We start from the raw sequence: 21530 nt of genomic DNA, 5'->3' as shown, positions 1-21530 counted from the left end.
CGGACAAACTGGTTGTCACAGCAACCAGTTAGAACATGGAGGTCGTCAGTCCTCTGTCGGAATGTCGCACCTGGCTGCACCTTTACATCCCACACACAGAAGCCAAAGGGTTAAGACTAGGCGGTCACTTACTGTTGCCGCAGGTGAATTGTGTATGTCTTCTTTTTTATTGTAATAATGTAAGTCTGTGTGCTCTGGACAATTCAAAAGAAAACAAAAAAATCAATCAGAAGGGTATGTTGAAACAGTATTTTTACAAATGAAATGAACAGTCTCTATTGAAATGTATTTGATGATGGCAGAAAAGCTATGGCAGGGATTGGCTGAGCTTCTTTATCTCAGGAGGACTGCCTGAGAAGAGCCCGAAGGGCCGTGCCTGGCCTCTTTCCACCTGGCTTGGGGCAGGGCCTGAAGGGCTCTTAAGGATTGCTTCTGTTGCTGCTGCCCAGCGATTGGCTGAGCCAGCGCTGTCGACTGTCCGGTTCTGAAGTGCCCTCTCCGACTGCATGAAGCCCAGACAGCCCCGTGGTTCTCCCCGGAGCTGAGGGTGATGAAACAATCACTGAGACAGCTAGAGCGCTGGTGGCAGAAACTTCATTTTGAATCTGACCAGACACGGGTTAGAGCTCAACGTTGAGCCTACCAAGTGGCGATGGTGAAGAGGACTTCCTTCACCGCCTCTATTGCATCTGCAGAAAATAGCAGAAGGAGACTCTTTCAGGTGGTTCATAATTTAACAGAACCACCTTTGTCATCAGGCCCTGATAAAGACCCCAAGATCTCCTGAAACGATTTTGCAAAGGCTTTATTGCAGATAAAGTCGCTCGGATTTGGAAGAGGTAGATTACACCATGGGAGCAAGGCCGGGGAGGGAGAGTGCTAGAGTCCTGTCTTGTCGAGTTGCTGAACAACTCCAGGCACGCCTGGAGGATGTGGACCATTTTGATCCCTTCCAATCGGGATTCAGGCCTCATCATGCAATTGAAACTTGGTTATGCTGAAAACAAAAAATTCCTTCCAGTAGCACCTTAAAGACCAACTAAGTTAGTTCTAGGTATGAGCTTTCGTGTGCATGCATACGAAAGCTCATACCTAGAACTAACTTAGTTGGTCTTTAAGGTGCTACTGGAAGGAATTTTTTGTTTTGACTATGGCGGACCAACACGGCTACCTATCTGTAACTTGCTTATGCTGGTTGATGATCTCTGGTGGGCTATGGACAAAGGTGAAAGCTGTTTCCTAGTTCTGCTGGATCTCTCAGCAGCCTTTGATACCATCAACCATAACATCCTTCTGGACCATCTAGAGGAGCTGGGAGCTGGGGGCATTGTTATACAGTGGTTCCGCTCTTTCATCCTGGGCCATGTCCAGAAAGTGGTGTTGGGGGATGAGTGTTCAGACCCCTGGGCTCTCACTGGTGGGGTGCCTCAGGGTTCCCTCCTCTCTCCCCCATGCTTTTTAACATCTACATGAAGCCGCTGGGAGAGATCATCAGGGTGTTTGGGCTGGTTGTTCATCAGTATGCGGATGATATCCAGCTCTACATCTCTTTCAAATCGGAACCAGTGAAGGTGGTGAAGGTCCTGTGTGAGTGTCTGGAGGCGGTTGGAGCCAAAGATTCTTATGCACAACTGTAAAGTGCACACATGAGGATCTCTGCTCATTCACTCACCTGGAGGACCCCAGGTGTGGAACATGTGCCCCGTTTGTGGGTTTTCCAGAGGTATCTAGTTGACTCCCATGGGAAGCAAGCTTGGGAATCACTGTGCAAAATATCATCCACTGAGTAGATGTTCACTCCATAGCACAAACTTTTGAATAAGTATATTTCTTAATTCCAAATACCTCATCTTCTCCTAGACCATCTTCAGTCATGTTGGATGGAATTTTCTTTGGAATTGTGATATCCAAAAAGGTTTGACAATCTGGAGAAGAGGAAAAATGCTAAGAAGTTAATCACCATTTAATGTCTATAAGGCGCAAATTTCACAGCACCGTAAGACACCTAAGAATAACATCCAATCACATTCAGTTGCACATTCTGAATTCGCTGAGAAATGGCTGAATCCCACATGAAAACAGTGAGTCTGGAAACACCCTTAATGATATTGTGGCAGGTTACACCCACAACAAACTAGTCTGGAGGTCCTTAGATTATATTGCAGCCTGCTTGGGAGAAGGGGGCTGTCTCTCTAGAAATGCTATATACATTTACGTCATATAAATTAGGATTGCTAACCGAATAGAGACGTAGGAAAGACAAACCCTTGTGCCTTTATCAGTACCATTCTTCTTTTTTCTATTTTTCCCCATTTATTAAATTCTTATACATATAATGACATTGTACACAAGTAATAAAATACTGTATCCCAAGCTAACCCAGAAGGCAATACATCTAAAATAATATCCAAATAACACAATAAGTTCTTATCCCAGACTACCATTTGTATAGAAAGCAATAAACAGTTCATTAACCAAAAACTTTTAGTCCGTTTTCATTTCTAGCCATATGCATAACAAAGCTATACCAATCTGTTTCAAGAGAATTTATGTTTCAAACCTTATGCCAATTTTATTCGTGTCGATTTCCCCACAAGTGCTATTTGCCATATTTTATTGTACTAATTTGTCAGAGATGCACCCTACAACTTCTTCTAGTATCTCATTATGAAAAGAGAACTTAGAGGTTTGAGCCATACATTAACATCATCGCCCATGAGAAGACTTGAGGAGCATCAGCTCTGGACATTTTGAGATATATTTTGACAAATACTTTCCTCCCAGAACTTTCCCACCTCAAATATGTGTTGATATGAGCTTAACTCCCCACAACAGTTTGGTGAGCAGGAGTAACGAAAATGGGCTGATTGTACTGATGTGAGATACCATTTTTGCACTATTTTAAGTGCTACTTTGCCAACAAAGGTCCGTATAGTTAAAGCTATGGTTTTCCCAGTAGTAATGTATGGAAGTGACAGCTGGACCATCAAGAAGGCTGATTGCCGAAGAATTTATGCTTTTGAATTATGGTGCTGGAGGAGACTCTTGAGAGTCCCATGGACTGCAAGAAGATCAAATCTCTCCATTCTGAAGAAAATCAGCCCTGAGTGCTCACTGGAAGGACAGATCGTGAAGCTGAGGCTCCAATACTTTGGCCACCACATGAGAAGAGAAGACTCCCTGGAAAAGATGTTGGGAAAGATGGAGGGCACAAGGAGAAGGGGACGACAGAGGACGAGATGGTTGGACAGCGTTCTCGAAGCTACCAGCATGAGTTTGACTTAATTGCGGGAGGCAGTGGAAGACAGAAGTGCCTGGCGTGCTCTGGTCCATGGGGTCACGAAGAGTCGGACACGACTAAACGACTAAACAACAAGTGCTACTCTTCCCTTAAGGGAGAAGGGCCCTGGGCCAGGGGTAGGTTCAATCCCTGACATTTCCAGCTAGGATTGGGAGAGATTATTGCCTGAAATCCGGAAGAGCTGCTGCCAGTCAGTGTGGACAATACTGAGCTACATGGACCAATGGTTTGACTCGGTTAAGGCAGCTTCCTAGGTTCCTATGTTTCAAGGCAGAGACAGATTTTAAAGGACATTTCCTCCACACTGAGGTTGACCCCTCTTCCTAGATAGTAATCTGACAACTAGATACCCACATCTGCCTTAAACAATCTGCTGTACCCAATCTCTATTAGGATGCCTCTGTGTTCTGTGTGGGGCTTCCCTCGGGACTGAGCTGGAAGCTGCAGTTAGGGCAGAATTATGCAGCGTAATTGCTGACAGACCTGGTAAGCATGGAGTGCCTGCGTTCGGAGATCGGCACTGGCCAAGATCAAAATAAAGCCCTTAACAAATAGGGACCCAGATTCAGGTAGGTGGCTTGATCTGACGGAGTAGAAATATATATATAAAATAATAAAATTGTCCAGTAGCACCTTAGAGACCAACAGAGTTTGTTCTTGGTATGAGCTTTCGTGTGCATGCACACTTCTTCAGATAGTGTTATACAGTGGTGCCTCGCAAGACGAAATTAATCCTTTCTGTGAGGCTCTTCGTATAGCGGTTTTTTCGTCTTGCGAAGCAAGCCCATTGACAGCTTAGTGGATTAGCGCTATTAGCGGCTTTTAGCGGATCAGCTGATAAGCGGTTTAGCGGCTTAGGAAAAGGGGGGAAAACCCGCAGGAACTCGCAAGACATTTCGTCTTGCAAAGCAAGCCCATAGGGAAACTCGTTTTGCGAAGCGCCTCCAAAACGGAAAACCCTTTCGTCTAGCGGGTTTTCCGTCTTGCGAGGCGTTCGTCTTGCGGGACACCACTGTAATGGTAATAGCGGACTAATTTTCTGTGCCGTTTTAAGGATGGCTGAGAATATACATGGAATACTTTGAACACTGAACTTCCACATACTATCTTCAGATAGGGACCCGTTTACCTACAATACCTGCTCCGCTTATTGCTCAACGCCTGATCGTTTTGTGTGGCAGCACCTGCCCTGGGAAACTCCCTGCCTCTTGAGATCAAGCAGGCGCCTGCGCAAAACGCTCCTGCTCAGAGACGCTCAGAAAGTTGAGTCAATCCGTTTTAGCATTTTAACTTTTGTAGGTCTTCTCAGTGCTTTTATCTTTTTGCAAACCGCCTTGAGGGTTTTTTTAAACAATCAGGCAGCGTGTTCATTTTGTGATAGACAGCAGCTCACAGGTGCTCGGGCCTTTCTCAAGCTGGGGTGTCCCCCCTCCCGGTGTTTCTGGACTACAACTCCCATCATCCCCTAGCTAGCAGGCCCAGAGGACAGGGATGATGGAAGTTGGAGTCCAACAGCGCCTGGAGGCCACAACTTGGGCTTGTCCAGTCCGGGTCCCTAAACGGGGCGCGCGCGTGAGGGAGCCCGCCCGCCCTCACTCACCGAGGCCGGCCACGAAGAGGAGCAGCGCCGCCGCCGCCGCTACCAGTTTCATGGCGACGCTTCGCTCGGCGCCCGCCCGCCCGCCCGCCCGCTCTAACGGTCCCGCCTGGAACCGAGGCCCGCGCGGCGGCTGCCGAGCTTCGGGCGCGCGTCAAAGCCAGCCGTGGGGGCGGCGTGTTCCTTGGCTAGGAGGGCCAGGGATCCTCCGGGTCAGAGAGCGAAGGGACGGGGCCCAGCTGGACTTCGACATTCCTTCCCCGCGCCCGCTCGCTCATTCACACGTGCGCGCGCACACACGCGTCTTTTCTGCCAACCCCAACCTGCAAGAATGCGGGCAAAAGACACTAGGTGACCACCAGACACGCGTCTCGAGTTCCGTGGGGTGGACTCCCGTGCCCATAAAGGGCAGCTTAAATAGTGGCATTTCTGTATTTTATTGTTGTGAACCACCCCAAGAACGTTTCTCACTGCACGTCCTGTAAATATTCTGAATAAAACCAACTCGGAGCAGCACCCAAGCTGAGGGAAGCGTCACGAACACAAAGCAGAGAGACAAACAGACACATATTCCCATTTAGACCAAACATCCTTGTGTTTCACACTCCTGACTTTCTTCAGTGGAAGTTTGCAGCAGCCCAATATATTTGCTCTTCTCTGAGCAGTGGAAAGTTCCCAGGTGTGGTGCCTACCCAGGTTTGGTTTCCTTTGGAAGGAAATCACTGGAGACTTAATTTGTGTTTTGTAATATTTGAGTTTATTTACAAACATGCAGGTTGAGCGTAAGTGGAGGCCCTGCTTAAGCATTCCAGTAGACAGCTAAATACCCCTGTCCCTGAAGGAGGTATCCAGAGGAGATGGCCAGCACCCTAAGATACTGTGCACCCAAACACAGGGCTAGCAAACTCCAGGGATTAATCAGCAGCCCTTTCCCTTCTCTATAATGTCTTCCTGGAATAATTTAGGGTTGATCCACACTCATCTGTCCTCCGCTCTTTCCTGGCACAACCCACAATTTAAAGCTCTGTTTCTGATCACCTCTTTCTAGCTCTGGAGCAGGCTTCCTCAACCTTGGCCCTCCAGATGTTTTTGGCCTACAACGCCCATGATTCCTAGCTAGCAGGACCAGTGGGATGGGAACTGTAGTCTCAAAACTACAAAACATCTTTGAGGAAGCCTGCTGTGGAGCATTCCCTGTAAAACACACTCTTAAAAGCTCAACTGGAGCAAATGTCAATCAGTGGAAAACCCAAATGGATGTTTCCACTGATTCAGCTTTAATAAGCGTTTTTTCCCCAGCAAACTGCCGCCCTCCTTTGCCGTGGGGGCGGCGTGTTCCTTGGCTAGGAGGGCCAGGGATCCTCCGGGTCAGAGGGCAAAGGGACGGGGCCCGGCTGGCCTTCGACATTCCTTCCCCGCGCTCGCTCGCTCATTCACACGTGTGCACGCACACACGTGTCTTTTCTGCCAACCCCAACCTGCAAGAATGCGGGAAAAAGACACCAGGTGACCACCAGACACACGTCTCCAGTTCCGTGGGGTTGACTCCCGTGCCCATAAAGGGCAGCTAAATAGTGGTATTTCTGTATTTTATTGTTGTGAACCACCCCAAGAACTTTTCTCATTGCACGTCGTGTCAATATTCCGAATAAAACCGACTCGGAGCAGCACCCCGACTGTGGGAAGCATCACTCACACAAAGCAGATAGACAGACAGATATTCCCATACTCTACTCGCCCTTCTTGCTGTTTTCTTTAAACCAGGCAGCCCTGCAAAGCCTTTCACATGCTCCTCAGTAACGAAGCACACTCCCACATCCCCAATTTAAAACAAAGGTTTACTCAGCACATTTGACTTCAGCTCCCCGTTATGTGCAAATGGCAGCATTGCTGAGAAATACACCAATAAAGTGTTTTGAGCATACTAGAAATGTGTACGTGTTACTGAGTCAATTGTGTGGAAGAGCCAACCTTTCCCATCCACCAGCAAATTTGTAGCTGGTTTCCAGACCTGAACAGTAAAAACTGATTGGTAAGTTTTAGCAGTACTGTACAGTATACAGTTTAGCAAATATCAGGGAGACCACAATAGTTCCAAGTATTATTGCAACTGCAGACATATATATGCAAACATTGTTAAAGACTTCTTTTTTGGCAAGAATTATGAAGAAATTTACCAAACAAGCATATGCTGAATATTTGTCACCGTGTGGGAATTATTCTTAGCATAATTTAATAAAAGTGTTTCATTCTCTGAAGCTATTGTAGCTGACGTGTTTTTGTAACGGTCCTTGCACATAATGAAATTCTATTGTTCTCGCCATGCAACAATCTTCATCTGCTCTTCTTTTTAAATAGATTATGTCCATTCTGTGGCTGTGTGGTCTTTTCCTGGTTGGCCCCACCAGCTCTTGATTCCGGGTGTAGGTTGGATTTAGCTTAGGCGCTGGAGGCCTGGAAGAGGGCTGACACATGACAGAGTGGAGCCCAGGATTACTGGATCTGCCCCAAGACACAGGTCTACATGGATGACTGTGCCTTCTGTCAAAGAACAATCTTCATCTTCATCTCTTCTTTTTTAATAGATGACCATCTCCACTCGGTGGGTGCAGGGTCTATTCCTATTTGCCATAGTGTGCACCAATGCTGAGGGAAGAAAGAAATGTGACCTTTATTACCAAGAAGTTTTGATGGGAATGGATGATAACCATCAACGCCACGTCCCAAAAGCATAAAGCTGATGAAGAATAACGTATTTCCAGAAAGAGGTCTGTTTAAACACATATACTTGTGCAAATTTAAATAAGTGGCTTTGCTTATGCACCAGGAAGCAGCATATCTCCAGTATGGGCATTGAATGGTTTTGTAATAGGTCCCAGAGATTAAGAAAGGAACTGATCATCCTGAACACCAGGGATGGGGAACTCCAGCTCCCATAAGCCCCAAGCAGTATGACCTGAGATTATTTAATTTATACCCCACCCTTCAGCCTGAAGAATCCCAGGGTTGTATGCAACAATTCATAAAATGGTGCATGTTGATACAAAGGTAATAAAAGCAACAATATACATAAAATAGTAGTACAGTGGTGCCTCGCAAGACGAAATTAATTCGTTCCGCGAGTCTCTTCGTCTTGCGGTTTCTTCGTCTTGCGAAGCACGGCTATTAGCGGCTTAGCGGCTTAGCGCTATTAGCGGCTATTAGTGGCTTAGCAGCTTAGAAAAAGGAAAAAAAAAAGGAAAAAAACTTGCAAGAACTCGCAAGACGTTTTCGTCTTGCGAAGCAAGCCCATAGGGAAATTCGTCTTGCGAAGCACCTCAAAAGACGGAAAACTCTTTCGTCTAGCGAGTTTTTCGTCTTGCGAGGCATTCGTCTTGCGGGGCACCACTGTAGTAGTAGTAGTAGTAGTAATAATAATGATAATAATAATAATAAGAAGAAGAAGAAGAAGAAGAAGATGATGACGAGAGTTCATATTCAACAATATCTAGAAGGTCATAGGAACTCTATGATTAGCCTTAAGAGTAACTGAAAGAGAACTGAAACTGCCAGAGCCTTCCATCCCTGCCTCTGACTGCAAATTTCCTACCTAGGAATTTGTTTTCACAGAAAATCCATTCCTGGTCTTCCCTATGGTTTTTACTTTTTCTTTATTTTTGCACCGGTGAAAGTGATGTGTGGAATGGGGAGTTGCTGCTATTGTTACACGACTGGGAGACAGAAATTATTGGTGGGCTACTGCTGTAGCTGCCCTTCTGTGCCAAAATCATGATTTGGCAGCATTTGGGTTGCTTTTGTTTGGTTAGAAAGCATACATAGAAACATATCCAAATTTTGCAATCTGAAATAACAGGCAAAGTCAACCTTGCTGCCTTGTACGGAGCTTTCTTGATGGACTGTGTACAACATTTACTTCCATAAGCTAGCCATTGGACAATGGACCATGTGGACAAAGTATATTATGAAGGAAGAGCAAACAATCCCTGATAGAGTAAAGGGAAACCATTTGCATTGATTGCCTCATAATTGCTCAGGCTGGCCTTATCTGACTGGCCAGACCACCATCAAAGGTCAGAGCAGCTGAGCAGCTGCCCGGGACCTACATTGCAAGCTGTACTCAAAAATAACCCTGTTAGGGGCCTCCTCTGAGTAGAACTAAGTTGGATAGAACCATTTATTACGTTGTTCCACATTAATGATTTCAGTGCAAAGGAAACACAATGCAAATTGGCAGTGAGCAGGACTACCATCAATGAAGAAGAAGAAGAAGAAGAGTTTGGATTTGATATCCCGCCTTTCACTCCCCTTCAGGAGTCTCAAAGCGGCTAACAATCTCCTTTCCCTTCCTCCCCCACAACAAACACTCTGTGAGGTGAGTGGGGCTGAGAGACTTCAAAGAAGTGTGACTGGCCCACGGTCACCCAGCAGCTGCAGGTGGAGGAGCGGAGACGCGAACCCGGTTCCCCAGATTACGTGACTACCGCTCTTAACCACTACACCACACTGGCTCTTGAAATCAACAAGAGCAGTGAATACTGAATATACGGTAGTTATTGAATTGATTTCTGTTTCAGACATGGTCCCTCCTCCGTCAGTGCCCAGCACATCAATTGAAAAACAAACTCCATCGGTTCTGGGACATCACAACTCATTTCTCCCTCAGTTTGAGGACCAGAGCGCAATGGCACCTTCACCTGGTGGTATATGACAGGTGTAACCTGACCACAAGATACTGCTGGGTGAAGGTGCTATCATGCTCTGGCCCTGAGACTGGGGGTGTATCAATATATCGCCCAGGCCTAGTGGGAGGTTCCCTGTGCTATTTTCATTCTGAAAAACATTCATCCCCCTCCCCCACAGCTTTTGATAACAAATAAAAGTTTGATATAGAAAAGGCTCTATTCCCTTCTCTAAAGAACATACAAAGAGCCCTCCGGGACCAGGCCAATGGCCCATCTTGCCCAACATCCTGGCTACCCTCATGCCTCTAGGAAGCCTGCAAGTAGAATTTGAGCACAAGAGCACTACTCTGCTTCTGGTGTTGGTGTTCAGAAGCATTACTGCCCCTGACCATTGAGGCTAATAGCCTCATTCTCATCCTCTCCCTTTTTTGGTTGATTGTGTTGATGGGAAGAGGGAGTTAGTTTTTGTCTTTGGAATATAAATGCATCAATATTCCCCCTATGTGACTTAAATGTGCCTGCCAAGGAGCAGTATGGAGCCCATCCTCCTATAGAACTCCTTAGGCAATGGAGTGATCACTGCTCCTGGTACGGCAAGAAAATCCTGTTGGGATTTTCAGCTTGGACAGCGAAGGGACTATCAACTCCACCGGGAAGATCGTCTCCTCCGTGTCTCCCCAGACCCTTAGAAGCATGGGTAGGGACACTTGTCATTTCTCTGTTTCCATCCCAACCATCTCCTAGACTCGCAACTTCTTTTCTCCTGTCTCTTTTATTTCCAAGAGAATACCAAAATAATGTACTGAATCTGTGCGTGTCTCTCTTCATATCCCCTGTCCTTCTCTCCGCCCTAAGGCTTGTGTTCAGTTTGGGAGGGAGTACAGATTGGGGGAGTCACACATCTTCAATATCCAGAAAATCCAGAAAAGCATCCATTGTACCAACAGCAACAAAAGACTTGAGGCTTCTGAGGTTTACAGATGAGGACAGGAAATTCCTTGTATTTTTTAAAAGATTCCATGAATGAATAGATTGTTTGCTGGGGGTGTTCCAAGTTGGTTTTTTACAAAGAAGCGTCTTTAGGGTCTAGCTGTCTGGCAGGTGCGGACATATGGGTTGGCTCTCTATCTCTCTTTAGAATTGGTTTTGTTGTGGGGAGAGTGCAAAATCGAGCAGATGGTAATGTGGATTGTCATGACACTGTAATGACGTTTTAGTGTTGCATCTGATTAAAGAACTCCTCAATGCAAGAAAAGAAAAAGAAAAAAAGAAGGGCACCTCAAGGCTCACTCTTATTGAGGTTCTGCTCCTTTCAGCAATGGGGCCTCCAGGAGGTGGAAGGAATGATATTACAGGTATGATGTCAGATTAAATGCAATAGGACAGCCTTTCTCAACCTTGGGTCCCCAATACTGTTGGACTACAACTCCCATCATCCCTAAGTGACTAGTGGTCAGGGATGCTGGGAGTTGGAGACGTACAACCTCTGACATGACGTGACTTTGCCACACCTTTACCAGCAGTTTCAACTATCTGCCTGGGGTCACCAGAAGGAAGGGCAAAGCTGCCCTGAGACTTCCTGTCTTCCTTTGTTTCTTACAGGGCGTTTCACAAGTTACCTGTCCATTATTTCCATCCGTGCCATTGCTGATGAAATTTTGGATTTGAGATTTGAGGCCACTTTTCTGGGGTAAATGGTCCGTGAGGAATGTGCTTCTCTTCAAGAAAGCACATTGTTGTGGTTTTTATATGCGCAGAAGCTGCTCCAGGATTTTAAACATAGCACATTACTTCAGTTTGTATACTAAAGCATACAGTGATTTTTTCTTTAAAAATGTTTGGGGTAATCTCATTTTGACTCAAGAAATCACCATTTTATAGTTCAAATCAGAGAAAATAAATATAGTAAATGGACAAAAGTGCAAAAAACATGCATTACCTGAGGGTAGATTCCAACTCCTACTTCACACATTAAACGCTCGCTTCTGTCTGAGTAGCAATGGTAGTGATGATTCACCGTGATAGAGAAGAAAATAAAATGTTTAGTTTCTTCTCCCGTTAGAGTCACAAAATGTTCAGGACTATGCATACCCCTGCGTAACCCCCCCCCCGAAAAAAGCACTGAAAACACACACACACACACACACACACACACACACACACACAAGAGAACCTGGCAGATTTCTGAGATTTTACAGACTTATTCTGAGGCACATAGCAGTATAAAGCAAACTCACAGTAAAACTCCCTCTCTGCACTTGATAACAGACCTAACTGAAAAAGAACATCCTAGGATTCCAGACTACATTAACTCTTTCCCTAACACATTTCCCCCAACCACATCTAGTCACTATCTTCGACTGCCACTGCTCTTGCTATAGAATCCTGTACTGTTGTGTGTTTGTTATCTGAAGGGACACTTGATTTAGGATCAGGAGGTTGATTAAAAACCTCCATGGTTAGCAAAATAGGAAGCTGTCGCTGTCACTGGTCCATCTAACTTAGCCCTGTCTTCAATGACTAGCAACAGCTGTCCAGGGTTTCAGGTGTTGGAGATGCCAGGGACCAATGTGTAAAGCCATGTGCTTTGCCATTGAATTATGAATGAAGATGGTGGAGAAATAATGAGCAGCATCCATTTCAACCGTTTAACCTTTTATCTTCAATTTGAAACTCTGTTTCTCCCTCTTCTGTTGTCAGATGCCATAGGATATTTGTTGTTGACAACCTAATATGTTGTCATTTTAATATTTTCCTTTTCTGTAAAGGGGCCCCTGACCATTAGGTCTAGTCGTGACCGACTCTGGGGTTGCGACGCTCATCTCGCTTTATTGGCCGAGGGAGCCAGCGTACAGCTTCCGGCTCATGTGGCCAGCATGACTAAGCCACTTATGGCGAACCAGAGCAGCGCACGGAAACGCCGTTCACCTTCCTGCTGGAGCGGTACCTATTTATCTACTTGCACTTTGACGTGCTTTTGAACTGCTAGGTTGGCAGGAGCAGGGACCAAGCAACGGGAGCTCACCCCGTCACGGGGATTCGGACCGCCAACCTTCTGATCGGCAAGTCCTATATTGAGCTTATCTGGTGCACAGAGGGCTTTTCTCTTGATTTAGCGAAACATGTGTTTCATGCAAAGTCTTTTGTTTGCAACTTCACTGTCATTCAGTTATGGAATGCGGGCAATGTTGGGAGTGCCACCAAGCTGGGAGCCTTCTGCAATTACGACAAACTCCTGAAGGTCAACACCACAGAGGACTGGAGAGAGGAAATTAAGAAGGACATGCTGCAGTCAGAGGTGGCCAACAAAAACACTGTGTTCTTTTTATGCGATAACCGAATAAAAGACGAGTCCTTTGTAGAGGGACGCAGGTGGCGCTGTGGGTTAAAGCCTCAGCGCCTAGGACTTGCCGATCGAAAGGTCGGCGGTTCGAATCCCTGCGGCGGGGTGCGCTCCCGCTGCTCGGTCCCAGCGCCTGCCAACCTAGCAGTTTGAAAGCACCTCCGGGTGCAAGTAGATAAATAGGGACCGCTTACCAGCGGGAAGGTAAACGGCATTTCCGTGTGCGGCTCTGGCTCGCCAGAGCAGCGATGTCACGCTGGCCACGTGACCCGGAAGTGTCTCCGGACAGCGCTGGCCCCTGGCCTATAGAGTGAGATGGGCGCACAACCCCAGAGTCTGTCAAGACTGGCCCGTACGGGCAGGGGTACCTTTACCTTTACCTTTGTAGAGGACATTAACGTGCTATTGAACACGGGGGACATGCCTAACATATTTGCAGCAGATGAGAGGGCCGACATGCAAGAAGTGGATACAATGACAAACTGCTATCCCGTGGACCTTCAAAAGCTTGATTTTGGAGTTTCACAAGCAAGTGTGTACTGGAACAGGTAGATTATATGGAAACTTGTAACTGTTTTCATTATCTGCAGTATCCATTGCAAGCTCAGTCTTATTAACAGGGCTGTTCAAAGACAATGGCTGTGTACACACCATATGTTGAAAGCACATGACTTCTTCCAAAGAATGCTAGGAACTGTATCTTTCAGAGCTACAATTCCCAGCACCCTTAACAAACTACAGTTCCTGATTAGTTAGAAAGCAAAATCACTGACCAATTCTGGTACCTAATTGCACACTAAAATGCTGGTGCATTTTTGTCATCATTTTCCCTCCCGTATCTGAAATTGATTAGGAAATGTGGTGAACTGAAGATTGGAACAGTAAGGAATTAATATCTTGATTATGCCCTCTACCTTGATTGTCCTCTTTAGGTTGCAGTGATGCCAAAGGAGCTTATAGCTCTTCACTCGGAATTGACTCAGACCTCCGCAGAAAGGGATAAAGGGGTGAGCCACATAGAAAAGGAAACCATTGAGGTTTCTGATGCCAAGAAGGAGCTTGTGGCTGCAGATGAGAAGGAGGCCAATGAAGCTGCAGCTATTGCTCAGGGTATTCGGGTCATTGTGATGTGCAGCCTGGCGCTCCCTCCCCATCAGAGCTCATGTTTCCAACAGCGCAGCGTTATAAATGAGAAATCCAAACTAAGAGAGGTGTAAAGAGCTATCAGCTATGTGCTGCTTCTGCCCTATCTGTGGTTTCCCTGGAGGAATGTATGCAATGCTGGTTCTTCTCAGAGTAGGCTCGTTGCAATTAAGAAACCCAAGTTAGTTCTGTCCTTTAATTTCAGTGAATCTGCTCTGAGCAGGACTACCATTGACTCTAGTCCTAAGGTTGCACTTCAAGTGTGGGAATGTTTATCAGCTCAAGGGCCACATCTCCTCCCAGGCAACCTTCTGAGGGCCACATGCTAGTGGTGGGCAGGGCCAGAGACAGAAGTGGAAGGGGCGACAAATGCCCATTTTACCTTTTGTACAGCTGGCTGGTTTCTTCATATCCACACCCCATCCAGACAAGCAAGGGACATTGCCAGAGTTCATGGACACAGTCCAGTCAGACAAAAACAATTGGGGGACAAAGTGAGGGGGTGTTGCCATAGGAGAGTTCTGAAGGCCAGAGAGAGAGGAAGAGAGGGTTCTCCATCCTATGCCAACTATGCCAACTTACCTGAGAGTAAGCCCCATTGAACTCAGTAAGACTTAAAGGTAAAGGGACCCCTGACCATTAGGTCCAGTCGTGACCGACTCTGTGGTTGTGGCGTTCATCTCACTTTATTGGCCGAGGGAGCCGGCGTACAGCTTCCGGGTCATGTGGCCAGCATGACTAAGCCGCTTCTGGCGAAGCAGAGCAGCACACAGAAACGCCGTTTACCTTCCCGCTGGAGCGGTACCTATTTATCTACTTGGACTTTCACGTGCTTTTGAACTGCTAGGTTGGCAGGAGCAGGGACTGAGCAACGGGAGCTGAATACATATGCACAGGGCTGCACTGTCAGCACAGGATGTGCCCTTCCATGGTTGGTTTCTAACTAAAGAGCAGCGACATAAGAGGGGATGGTCACACTGGGAACATGATGTTGCTGAGAGGGAATTCAACCACTTGCCCCCCCCCCCAGATCTGATTTGCCTCCCTAGGACTGCTATTTACCCCAGAGCAGGGAGAAACTATTTCTTCCAAACACACATATGCTAAAAGTAACATTGGGCTAAAACTGCTCCGCTTTTGTGGGGTCACAAGGGAGTGAGTGTGATACAGTTAGAGTGTTAGACCAGGGCAAACAGGGTTCAAATCCCCACTGAGTTCTAAAACTCTTTGGGTGACCATGTGCCCGTTGCGCCAGGGAGTGCATTTGACAGGAGGGGACCAGCCACCGAGAGGGCCCTCAATCAATTCCAGTGAAGGCACATCCAGTGGCTACAGCTGCAGTAAGAAAGGAAAGGGTTGCTCTTGCAAAGTTCTCGTTCCACTGGACTGTGCGGTAGCATCCTGACCATGTTCTGCGAATATATTTGATGCGATTACAGGAGGAGTGCAAGGGGAACCTACCGGAGCCAATGCCAGTCCTGGAAGCTGCCCTTTCGGCTATCGATAACCTGAAGCTGACAAATACCTCCCTTGTCAAATCCATGCAGAATCCACCAGGACCTGTCAAGTTGGTCATGAAGCACTTGAGACATAAGACAGAAAGAAAACCTGATCCAAGTGGAAGCTGTTAAAAACCAAACACAACCAAAAATCATTTATGGGGTGGGGTGGGGTTTGTCATGTGCTGATATTGAGCATTGTCATCATCTCACTTTATATTATATATTGAGATATTCAACCAGTAGACTTTAGTCCATATGGGCAAGTGGGGCACTGCCCCTCCAAGCTAAGCCTGTCCTTAGACAGCCCCCTTCTGCACCTGCTCCTCCTCAGCCCCAGTGTTGCTGTTATAGAACTCAGCAGGAAGGAGGGAGAGGAGAAATCTAGAATTAGTTGACTCTGCCTATCATTGGCTCTACCTCCCCACCACTGTTGACTCTCCCACAGTTTGCCCTAAAAGTCCAATGGGCATCAGCCTCCCCTGCATTCAATGCAATAAAATGGACCATAGATACAATTGTTTTGGGAAGTGAGTCATGATATTACTTTATCCATTTGCTTTGGCTTAAGAATCACCTGGCTGCTCAAAAAACTATTTCGGGGTAAAAGGAGGGCGGTCGAAAATCTTCCAGATTTTTTTTCATGAGATATTCTTATTTTGAAAATATTTTAATATGTATGTGTTTATGTGAAATTTCAGGTAGTTCCAAAAAGGCTCTAGGGGATCTGAAATTCCACAAAGGCTTGAAGACTCATGACAAAGGTAATATCCCACCAGCTTTAACTAAGAGAATTAGAGAGAAGTTCATCAACCATTCGGACTTTCAGAGAGCTGTCATAAATAATGTATCATTCACCTGCGAAGGCTCGTGCAACGGGGTGAGAGCTATGGACGTGCACGACCGTGTCACAAAGGAGCCCCAAAACAGGAACAACTCAGGGAAGATGAAGGTTTGTTCACTGCAAAAATGCAGAAGCTCAATACGAAGCGAGCAGAACTCAAGAAAGTGATGGACCGCCTCCAGGACCTGAACGATGAACGTGAAGAACTTAATAACCAGAAGAAAGAACTTGAAAACAGCATTGACGAATGCTCTCAGAAGCTGGACAGGGCTGAAAAGCTGAACAGTGGCTTGGGAAGCAAGAAGGATAGTTGGACGGAAGCAACACACTTGCCAGGACTTCGGCACCCTGACCTCACTGGGGATGTCTTGTTATCTTCAGGGACGGTGGTAAAGGAAGCCTTTACTGTTGATTACCATACAGAATTTCAGAAGAAATGGCTGGTTTTGTGCAAGGAGGAGAAAGTCCCATGCTCTACTGTGGTGTAGTGGTTAAGAGCGGTAGACTCATAATCTGGTGAACCGGGTTCGCGTCCCCGCTCCTCCACATGCAGCTGCTGGGCGACCTTGGGCTAGTCACACTTCTCTGAATTCTCTCAGCCCCACTCATCTCACAGAGTGTTTGTTGTGGGGGAGGAAGGGAAAGGAGAATGTTAGCCGCTTTGAGACTCCTTCGGGTAGTGATAAAGCGGGATATCAAATCCAAACTACTCTTCTTCTTCTTCTTCTTCTTCTTCTTCTTCTTCTTCTTCTTCTTCTTCTTCTTCTTCTTCTGATTTCAGCCTGAGTAGCAATTTAGCGAAACCAGTCAAGATCTGTGCCTGGCAGATTGTTGGGTTGCCAATTGATTCCTTTTCGATTGACAATGGCATCATTGTTTCCATCTCAAGACGAAGGGCTTTAATGATTGATCCTCAAGGACAAGCCAACAAGTGGGTCAAAAATATGGAAAAGGGCAATAAGCTTTCCGTTATCAAGTTGTCCGACACCAACTCTATAAGGACATTGGAGTCCAATGTTGTGGAATACAAAATGATTTATGAGTCTGCCAAACTTCATAAAGAAGAGTTTTCCGTTGAATGGAATCTGTTCATAGGTCTTGACTGCATGGTCATCTTCTGATGCCTGAGACCGGAGAAAATCATTCCAGCCACCCAACTGTTCATTGCAGTCAACATGGGGAAGATACATATTGAACCCCCAACATTTGATCTTGTTGGAAGTTGCTATGGTTCCAACTGCTACTCAGTTGTCATAGTTTCACAGAACTATGCCAGGAAATACGGCATCACAATAGATCACACTGGACTTGAATTTCAGGTAAGTAAAACCATTTCATTCCATGTTTAAGAGCTCCTGTGTACTATGCAAAAATAATACTTGGTAACCTACAGGAGACATTCCTTGCCATGGCTAGCAACTAGCACTGGATAGAACCTTCCTTCCACAAGACCTAGACCATGTTTTAATACCCCATCTCTTCTCTCCTTCCCCCACCCAATTTAGGGGATGATACAGGAGCACAGTATGACTCAACTGCCTGAAGATGGAGCCTATGTGAAAGGGCTTTATCTGGAAGGGCCCTGTTGGGACACGGAGACCATGCGGATTGGAGAGCCTTTTCCCAAAACCCTCTATGACTCCCTGCCCATCATTTGGCTGAAACCTGGTGAGGGTACCAAAATTCTACACAAGGGAATTTACCTGTGTGCCATATTCGAAACCAGTGCTGGGAGAGGCACACTGTCCACTCAAATGGCCAGTCCACCAATTACATCCTCTACATTGAGCTCACTTCTGATTTGTCTCAGAAACACTGGATCAATCAGGGCATAGTTGCGCTTTACCAGCTCATCAACTAAATGGTTGATAACACATGCCTGCGCTTTCACATGTAAAAGCGTGGCTACAACTATCACCCCTTTAAAAACAAAGAAGCCTTAAGGTTGGGGCTACAACCATCGCCCCTTTGAAAATAAAGAAACCTTAAGGCTTGGGCAACTCGTTTGATTGCACATTCATTCTGATTTGTTTCCAGGGAGGTTAGACTGCAGTTGCATCTAAACCATACATTTATGTATGCATGTATGGTCAAGGTCATGGGTTCGAGCCCCTGCAATGCAGAATGTTGAACTCAAGTCCCTTCTAGCTCTATGTGACTTCATAATACACCCATTCTTGTGTAAGGTCTTCCTTGCCCTCTCCCTTCTGCCCCAGATGTTCCTCTCCTTGTGGTTTTAGGCCCCATCTGCACCATACATTTAAAGCAATATCAAACCTATTTACACAGTCATGAGTCGCTCTCTATAATCCTGGGAACTATAGTTTATTAAGGGTGCTGAGAGATTAGTTCCTCTTCCTTGGGAACTGGAGCTTGCAGCTCTGTGAGGGGAACACAGCTATTAGATTTGGGGCATATATTGACTGATCATGAAGTTTATTTAAGCCTGCCACCTTCATTTTTATTATTTTATTATTGATTTTTTTTGCTTTATGTTGCTGTTTGATTAGTCAGGATTCACACACAAACATTTTTTGTTTATTTTGCATGGGAGAGTCAGTCACAGCAGCATAGAAAGCAGTAGGATAGATAAGGAACAACTTCAAAGGGGAAAGCTATTATTGTAGTCAGTTGGACAGGAAGAAATGACTGAATTGGATGTAGAAGAAAGAAGAGGATGAGTCACAGATGACAGACACATGGACTGCATGTCTGAATAATTGTATCTTGAGCAGCAAGGAAAACGTGCTGAAGGATGGAAAGACACATGGCAGAATTCCGTATTTTTCGCTCCATAGGGCATACCGGACCATAGGGTGCACCTAGTTTTTAGGGGGGGGGGAATAAAGAAAAAAAAAGGTGCGCACCGACCCCTCTTGCTCTCCAGGCTTCAGTGAAAGCCTGCATTCGCTCCATAGGACACACATACATTTCCCCTTCATTTTTGGAGGGGAAAAAGTGCATCCTATAGAGCGAAAAAAACGGTATCTGCTTCCAGGGAAATTGTCTTGTGCCAAGGTTGAAAAACTTGGAATGAGGCCTGCTTGGTTTGCCAATTCTATAGGAAGGCTGCCTTTGACCAGGTTAGAATGTATCTTCCTAACCCACTGTTATCTACCTTGATAGGCAGCAGCTCTCCCAATGGGGGCTTCTCTCTTATCACCTGCAGATTGACCCTGGAGACCTTCTGCAGGCAAAGCTATGGTGAGCGATGGTGTTCCCCAAATACCAGAGGACATATGGACTTGCCTAAAAACAAAGGCTGATGGACTTTATGGATAAGGCAATCAATGGATGCTAGCTGTCAGGGAACTGCCATCGGAGCCAAGGGTGGCGCTGAGGCTCCCAAATGATGATGCTGGAGAGGGAACCAGCAGAGGGAGAGAGGACGCTTCCACTGGGGAAGGAGATAGAGGTGACACCAGGGAGAAAGGGGAGTCCGAGGGAGCTGCGGAGAGAAGGCTCCATGACTCTGCCAGTGAAACCAGCGGGGAGAGCACAGAACCTCCTCCGGGGATGCCCACTCTGCGCAGACAGCTTTCATGCACAGAAGGGAGACGACGATTGGGTGTGAAAGAACTCTTATGTTGGAAGAAATTCAGGAAACGCCCACTGACGGATTCTTCCAATGATTGAGACAGTCACGGTGTACTGACTGTCCAGCCTGGGGGGAAAGTCAGCTCGGAGCAGTTTGCGCTTTACACACAAGCAACCCCATACCCCCTTATACTAGCCATGATGGCTGCATTCTGTTCTACACTGCCAGAGGCAGTCTGCCACTCAATGGCAGCTGATGGGATTCACAAGTGGGGAGGATGCTGTGCCAATAGCCGATTGTGCACAGATGAACTATGGAAGATGCTGCATTGTCAACCATTCAGTTTCATTGGCTGATTCCTTGGCTATAGCATTATGAGAGGGAAAGAAACGTTTGCGTGTCGAGGTCCTCAAATAAATTCACACTTCACACAGAATTTTTGTTTAATATTTTTGGCACAATTTTGGCCAAATGTGAGTGGCTGCTTAGGCATTGGTTGTGACTATCTGTCCCTGCCTAGGGACAGAACTGACACCCACAAGCCTGCGAAGTCAGTATGGGAAAACATTTTTTTGGGGAGAATAGAGCTGGGTGCCAGATCCTTACCTCTCCCTAGATGCTCCCAGGGGCTCTTGCGTGGCCCTAGCCCTTTGACAGGGGTTCAGACAAGAGCATGGTGAGCCCCTGGATTCCTTTAATGGAATTCCCTTGCAGCAGCAGCATTGGAGGGGCAGGCACCGCCAATCCTTACTCCTCCACCAACCAATTCATAAAACCAATGCCTAACCGCAACCTTACAAGTTGTGACGATTTGCTACGCAGTAGGCAAAAACCAAATGGCACCAGCCAATCTGCCAAATGGACAAAATTCCTGCCAGGCCCCTGCCCCAACGGCAGACGACCCCATGACAGGCATAGCAAGGTCAGACACACAAGCCCTAAAATTAGGGAGGGTGGGCGGGTGATCTGATGCACGCAACAGAAAGAGGAAGCTCAACGCTGTGCGCAGGAAATATATAACTTATAATTGAATATACAATCAATAATTGGCAACATCAAAATCTCCCCAACAACCAGAGGAGCCCAATCACAATGGTGGACATCCAAACTAACCTGCCCGGCAACAGAGAGGTGCCTTGTTAAACCCACTGCAACACGTGCTCTCCATGAAGGAGAACCCACTTTGCCCATGTCCATTTTCTCCTCGTGATGCATAATTGTATTCCCTTCTATTATGTCCTCACTTTTTTGCTAAGCTAAAAAGTTCCAAATGCTGTAACCTTTACTCATGGGGAAAAAAATCAACAAAGGAGACAGCGCACTTAAGTGTGGGGGTGAGAGGCACAAAACATGCAGTGTGGGGAAACCAGCCTTGCCCCCCCCCAAGGAGAGGGGAAACCCTGCAGCTTCTTCTTTTAGAAATGAGCTTTCTGCTGGGCTATACCTTCCAGCCTTCTCCTGTGGCAGCTTTAATTACCGTATTTTTCGCTCCATAAGGTGCACCTGATGATAAGGCGCACCTAGTTTCTAGAAAAAAAATATTTAAGGAAAAAAATTATTTAAAGGGAGCGCTGAGCAGAGTC

The 21530-nt window shown here is 46.3% G+C and overlaps 2 protein-coding genes and 1 long non-coding RNA gene across 5 annotated transcripts in view; 1 reads left to right on the top strand and 2 right to left on the bottom strand.

Moving 5' to 3' along the window:
* Positions 1 to 4955, bottom strand: part of LOC310848874 (disintegrin and metalloproteinase domain-containing protein 2-like) — a 47965-nt gene extending 43010 nt beyond the window's left edge. For both annotated transcript variants that reach the window (XM_083748422.1, XM_083748423.1), the window contains exons 1-3: positions 4902 to 4955; positions 1846 to 1925; positions 133 to 194 (exon numbers count right to left, since the gene is read on the bottom strand). In XM_083748422.1, coding sequence (XP_083604548.1) covers positions 133 to 194; positions 1846 to 1925; positions 4902 to 4953 — 194 coding nt within the window. In that variant the 5' untranslated portion in view covers positions 4954 to 4955. The remainder of the gene's footprint in view (positions 1 to 132; positions 195 to 1845; positions 1926 to 4901) is intronic.
* Positions 4956 to 7291: 2336 nt separating this feature from the next.
* LOC310848912 lies at positions 7292 to 13439 on the bottom strand. The gene is made up of 4 exons (XR_014566679.1): positions 13304 to 13439; positions 12782 to 12934; positions 11520 to 11565; positions 7292 to 7544 (listed from the first exon to the last, which is right to left on the bottom strand). It is a non-coding gene; the product is annotated as an uncharacterized lncRNA (long non-coding RNA).
* Positions 13440 to 13864: 425 nt separating this feature from the next.
* On the top strand, positions 13865 to 18409 carry LOC310848898 (dynein axonemal heavy chain 3-like; the record flags this gene model as incomplete). 2 transcript variants are annotated; one of them, XR_014566673.1, is made up of 4 exons in its annotated part: positions 13865 to 14041; positions 15506 to 15692; positions 16267 to 17728; positions 17915 to 18409. XR_014566673.1 is itself a non-coding variant. In XM_083748495.1 (3 exons), 3 exons carry the CDS (start codon positions 13865 to 13867, stop codon positions 16575 to 16577), a joined length of 675 nt encoding a protein of 224 aa, XP_083604621.1. In that variant the 3' UTR covers positions 16578 to 18409. The 2 variants fall into 2 exon arrangements, 1 of the variants encoding a protein (XP_083604621.1); XM_083748495.1 differs by having other exon boundaries at positions 16267 to 18409.
* Between the last annotated feature and the right edge of the window lie 3121 nt (positions 18410 to 21530).

Source organism: Podarcis gaigeae (genome assembly GCF_964106915.1).
Source record: "Podarcis gaigeae genome assembly, chromosome: 7".
Lineage (NCBI taxonomy): Eukaryota > Metazoa > Chordata > Lepidosauria > Squamata > Lacertidae > Podarcis > Podarcis gaigeae.
Note: the sequence above shows the minus strand (reverse complement) of the source record. Positions and strands in the feature narration are given on the sequence as shown.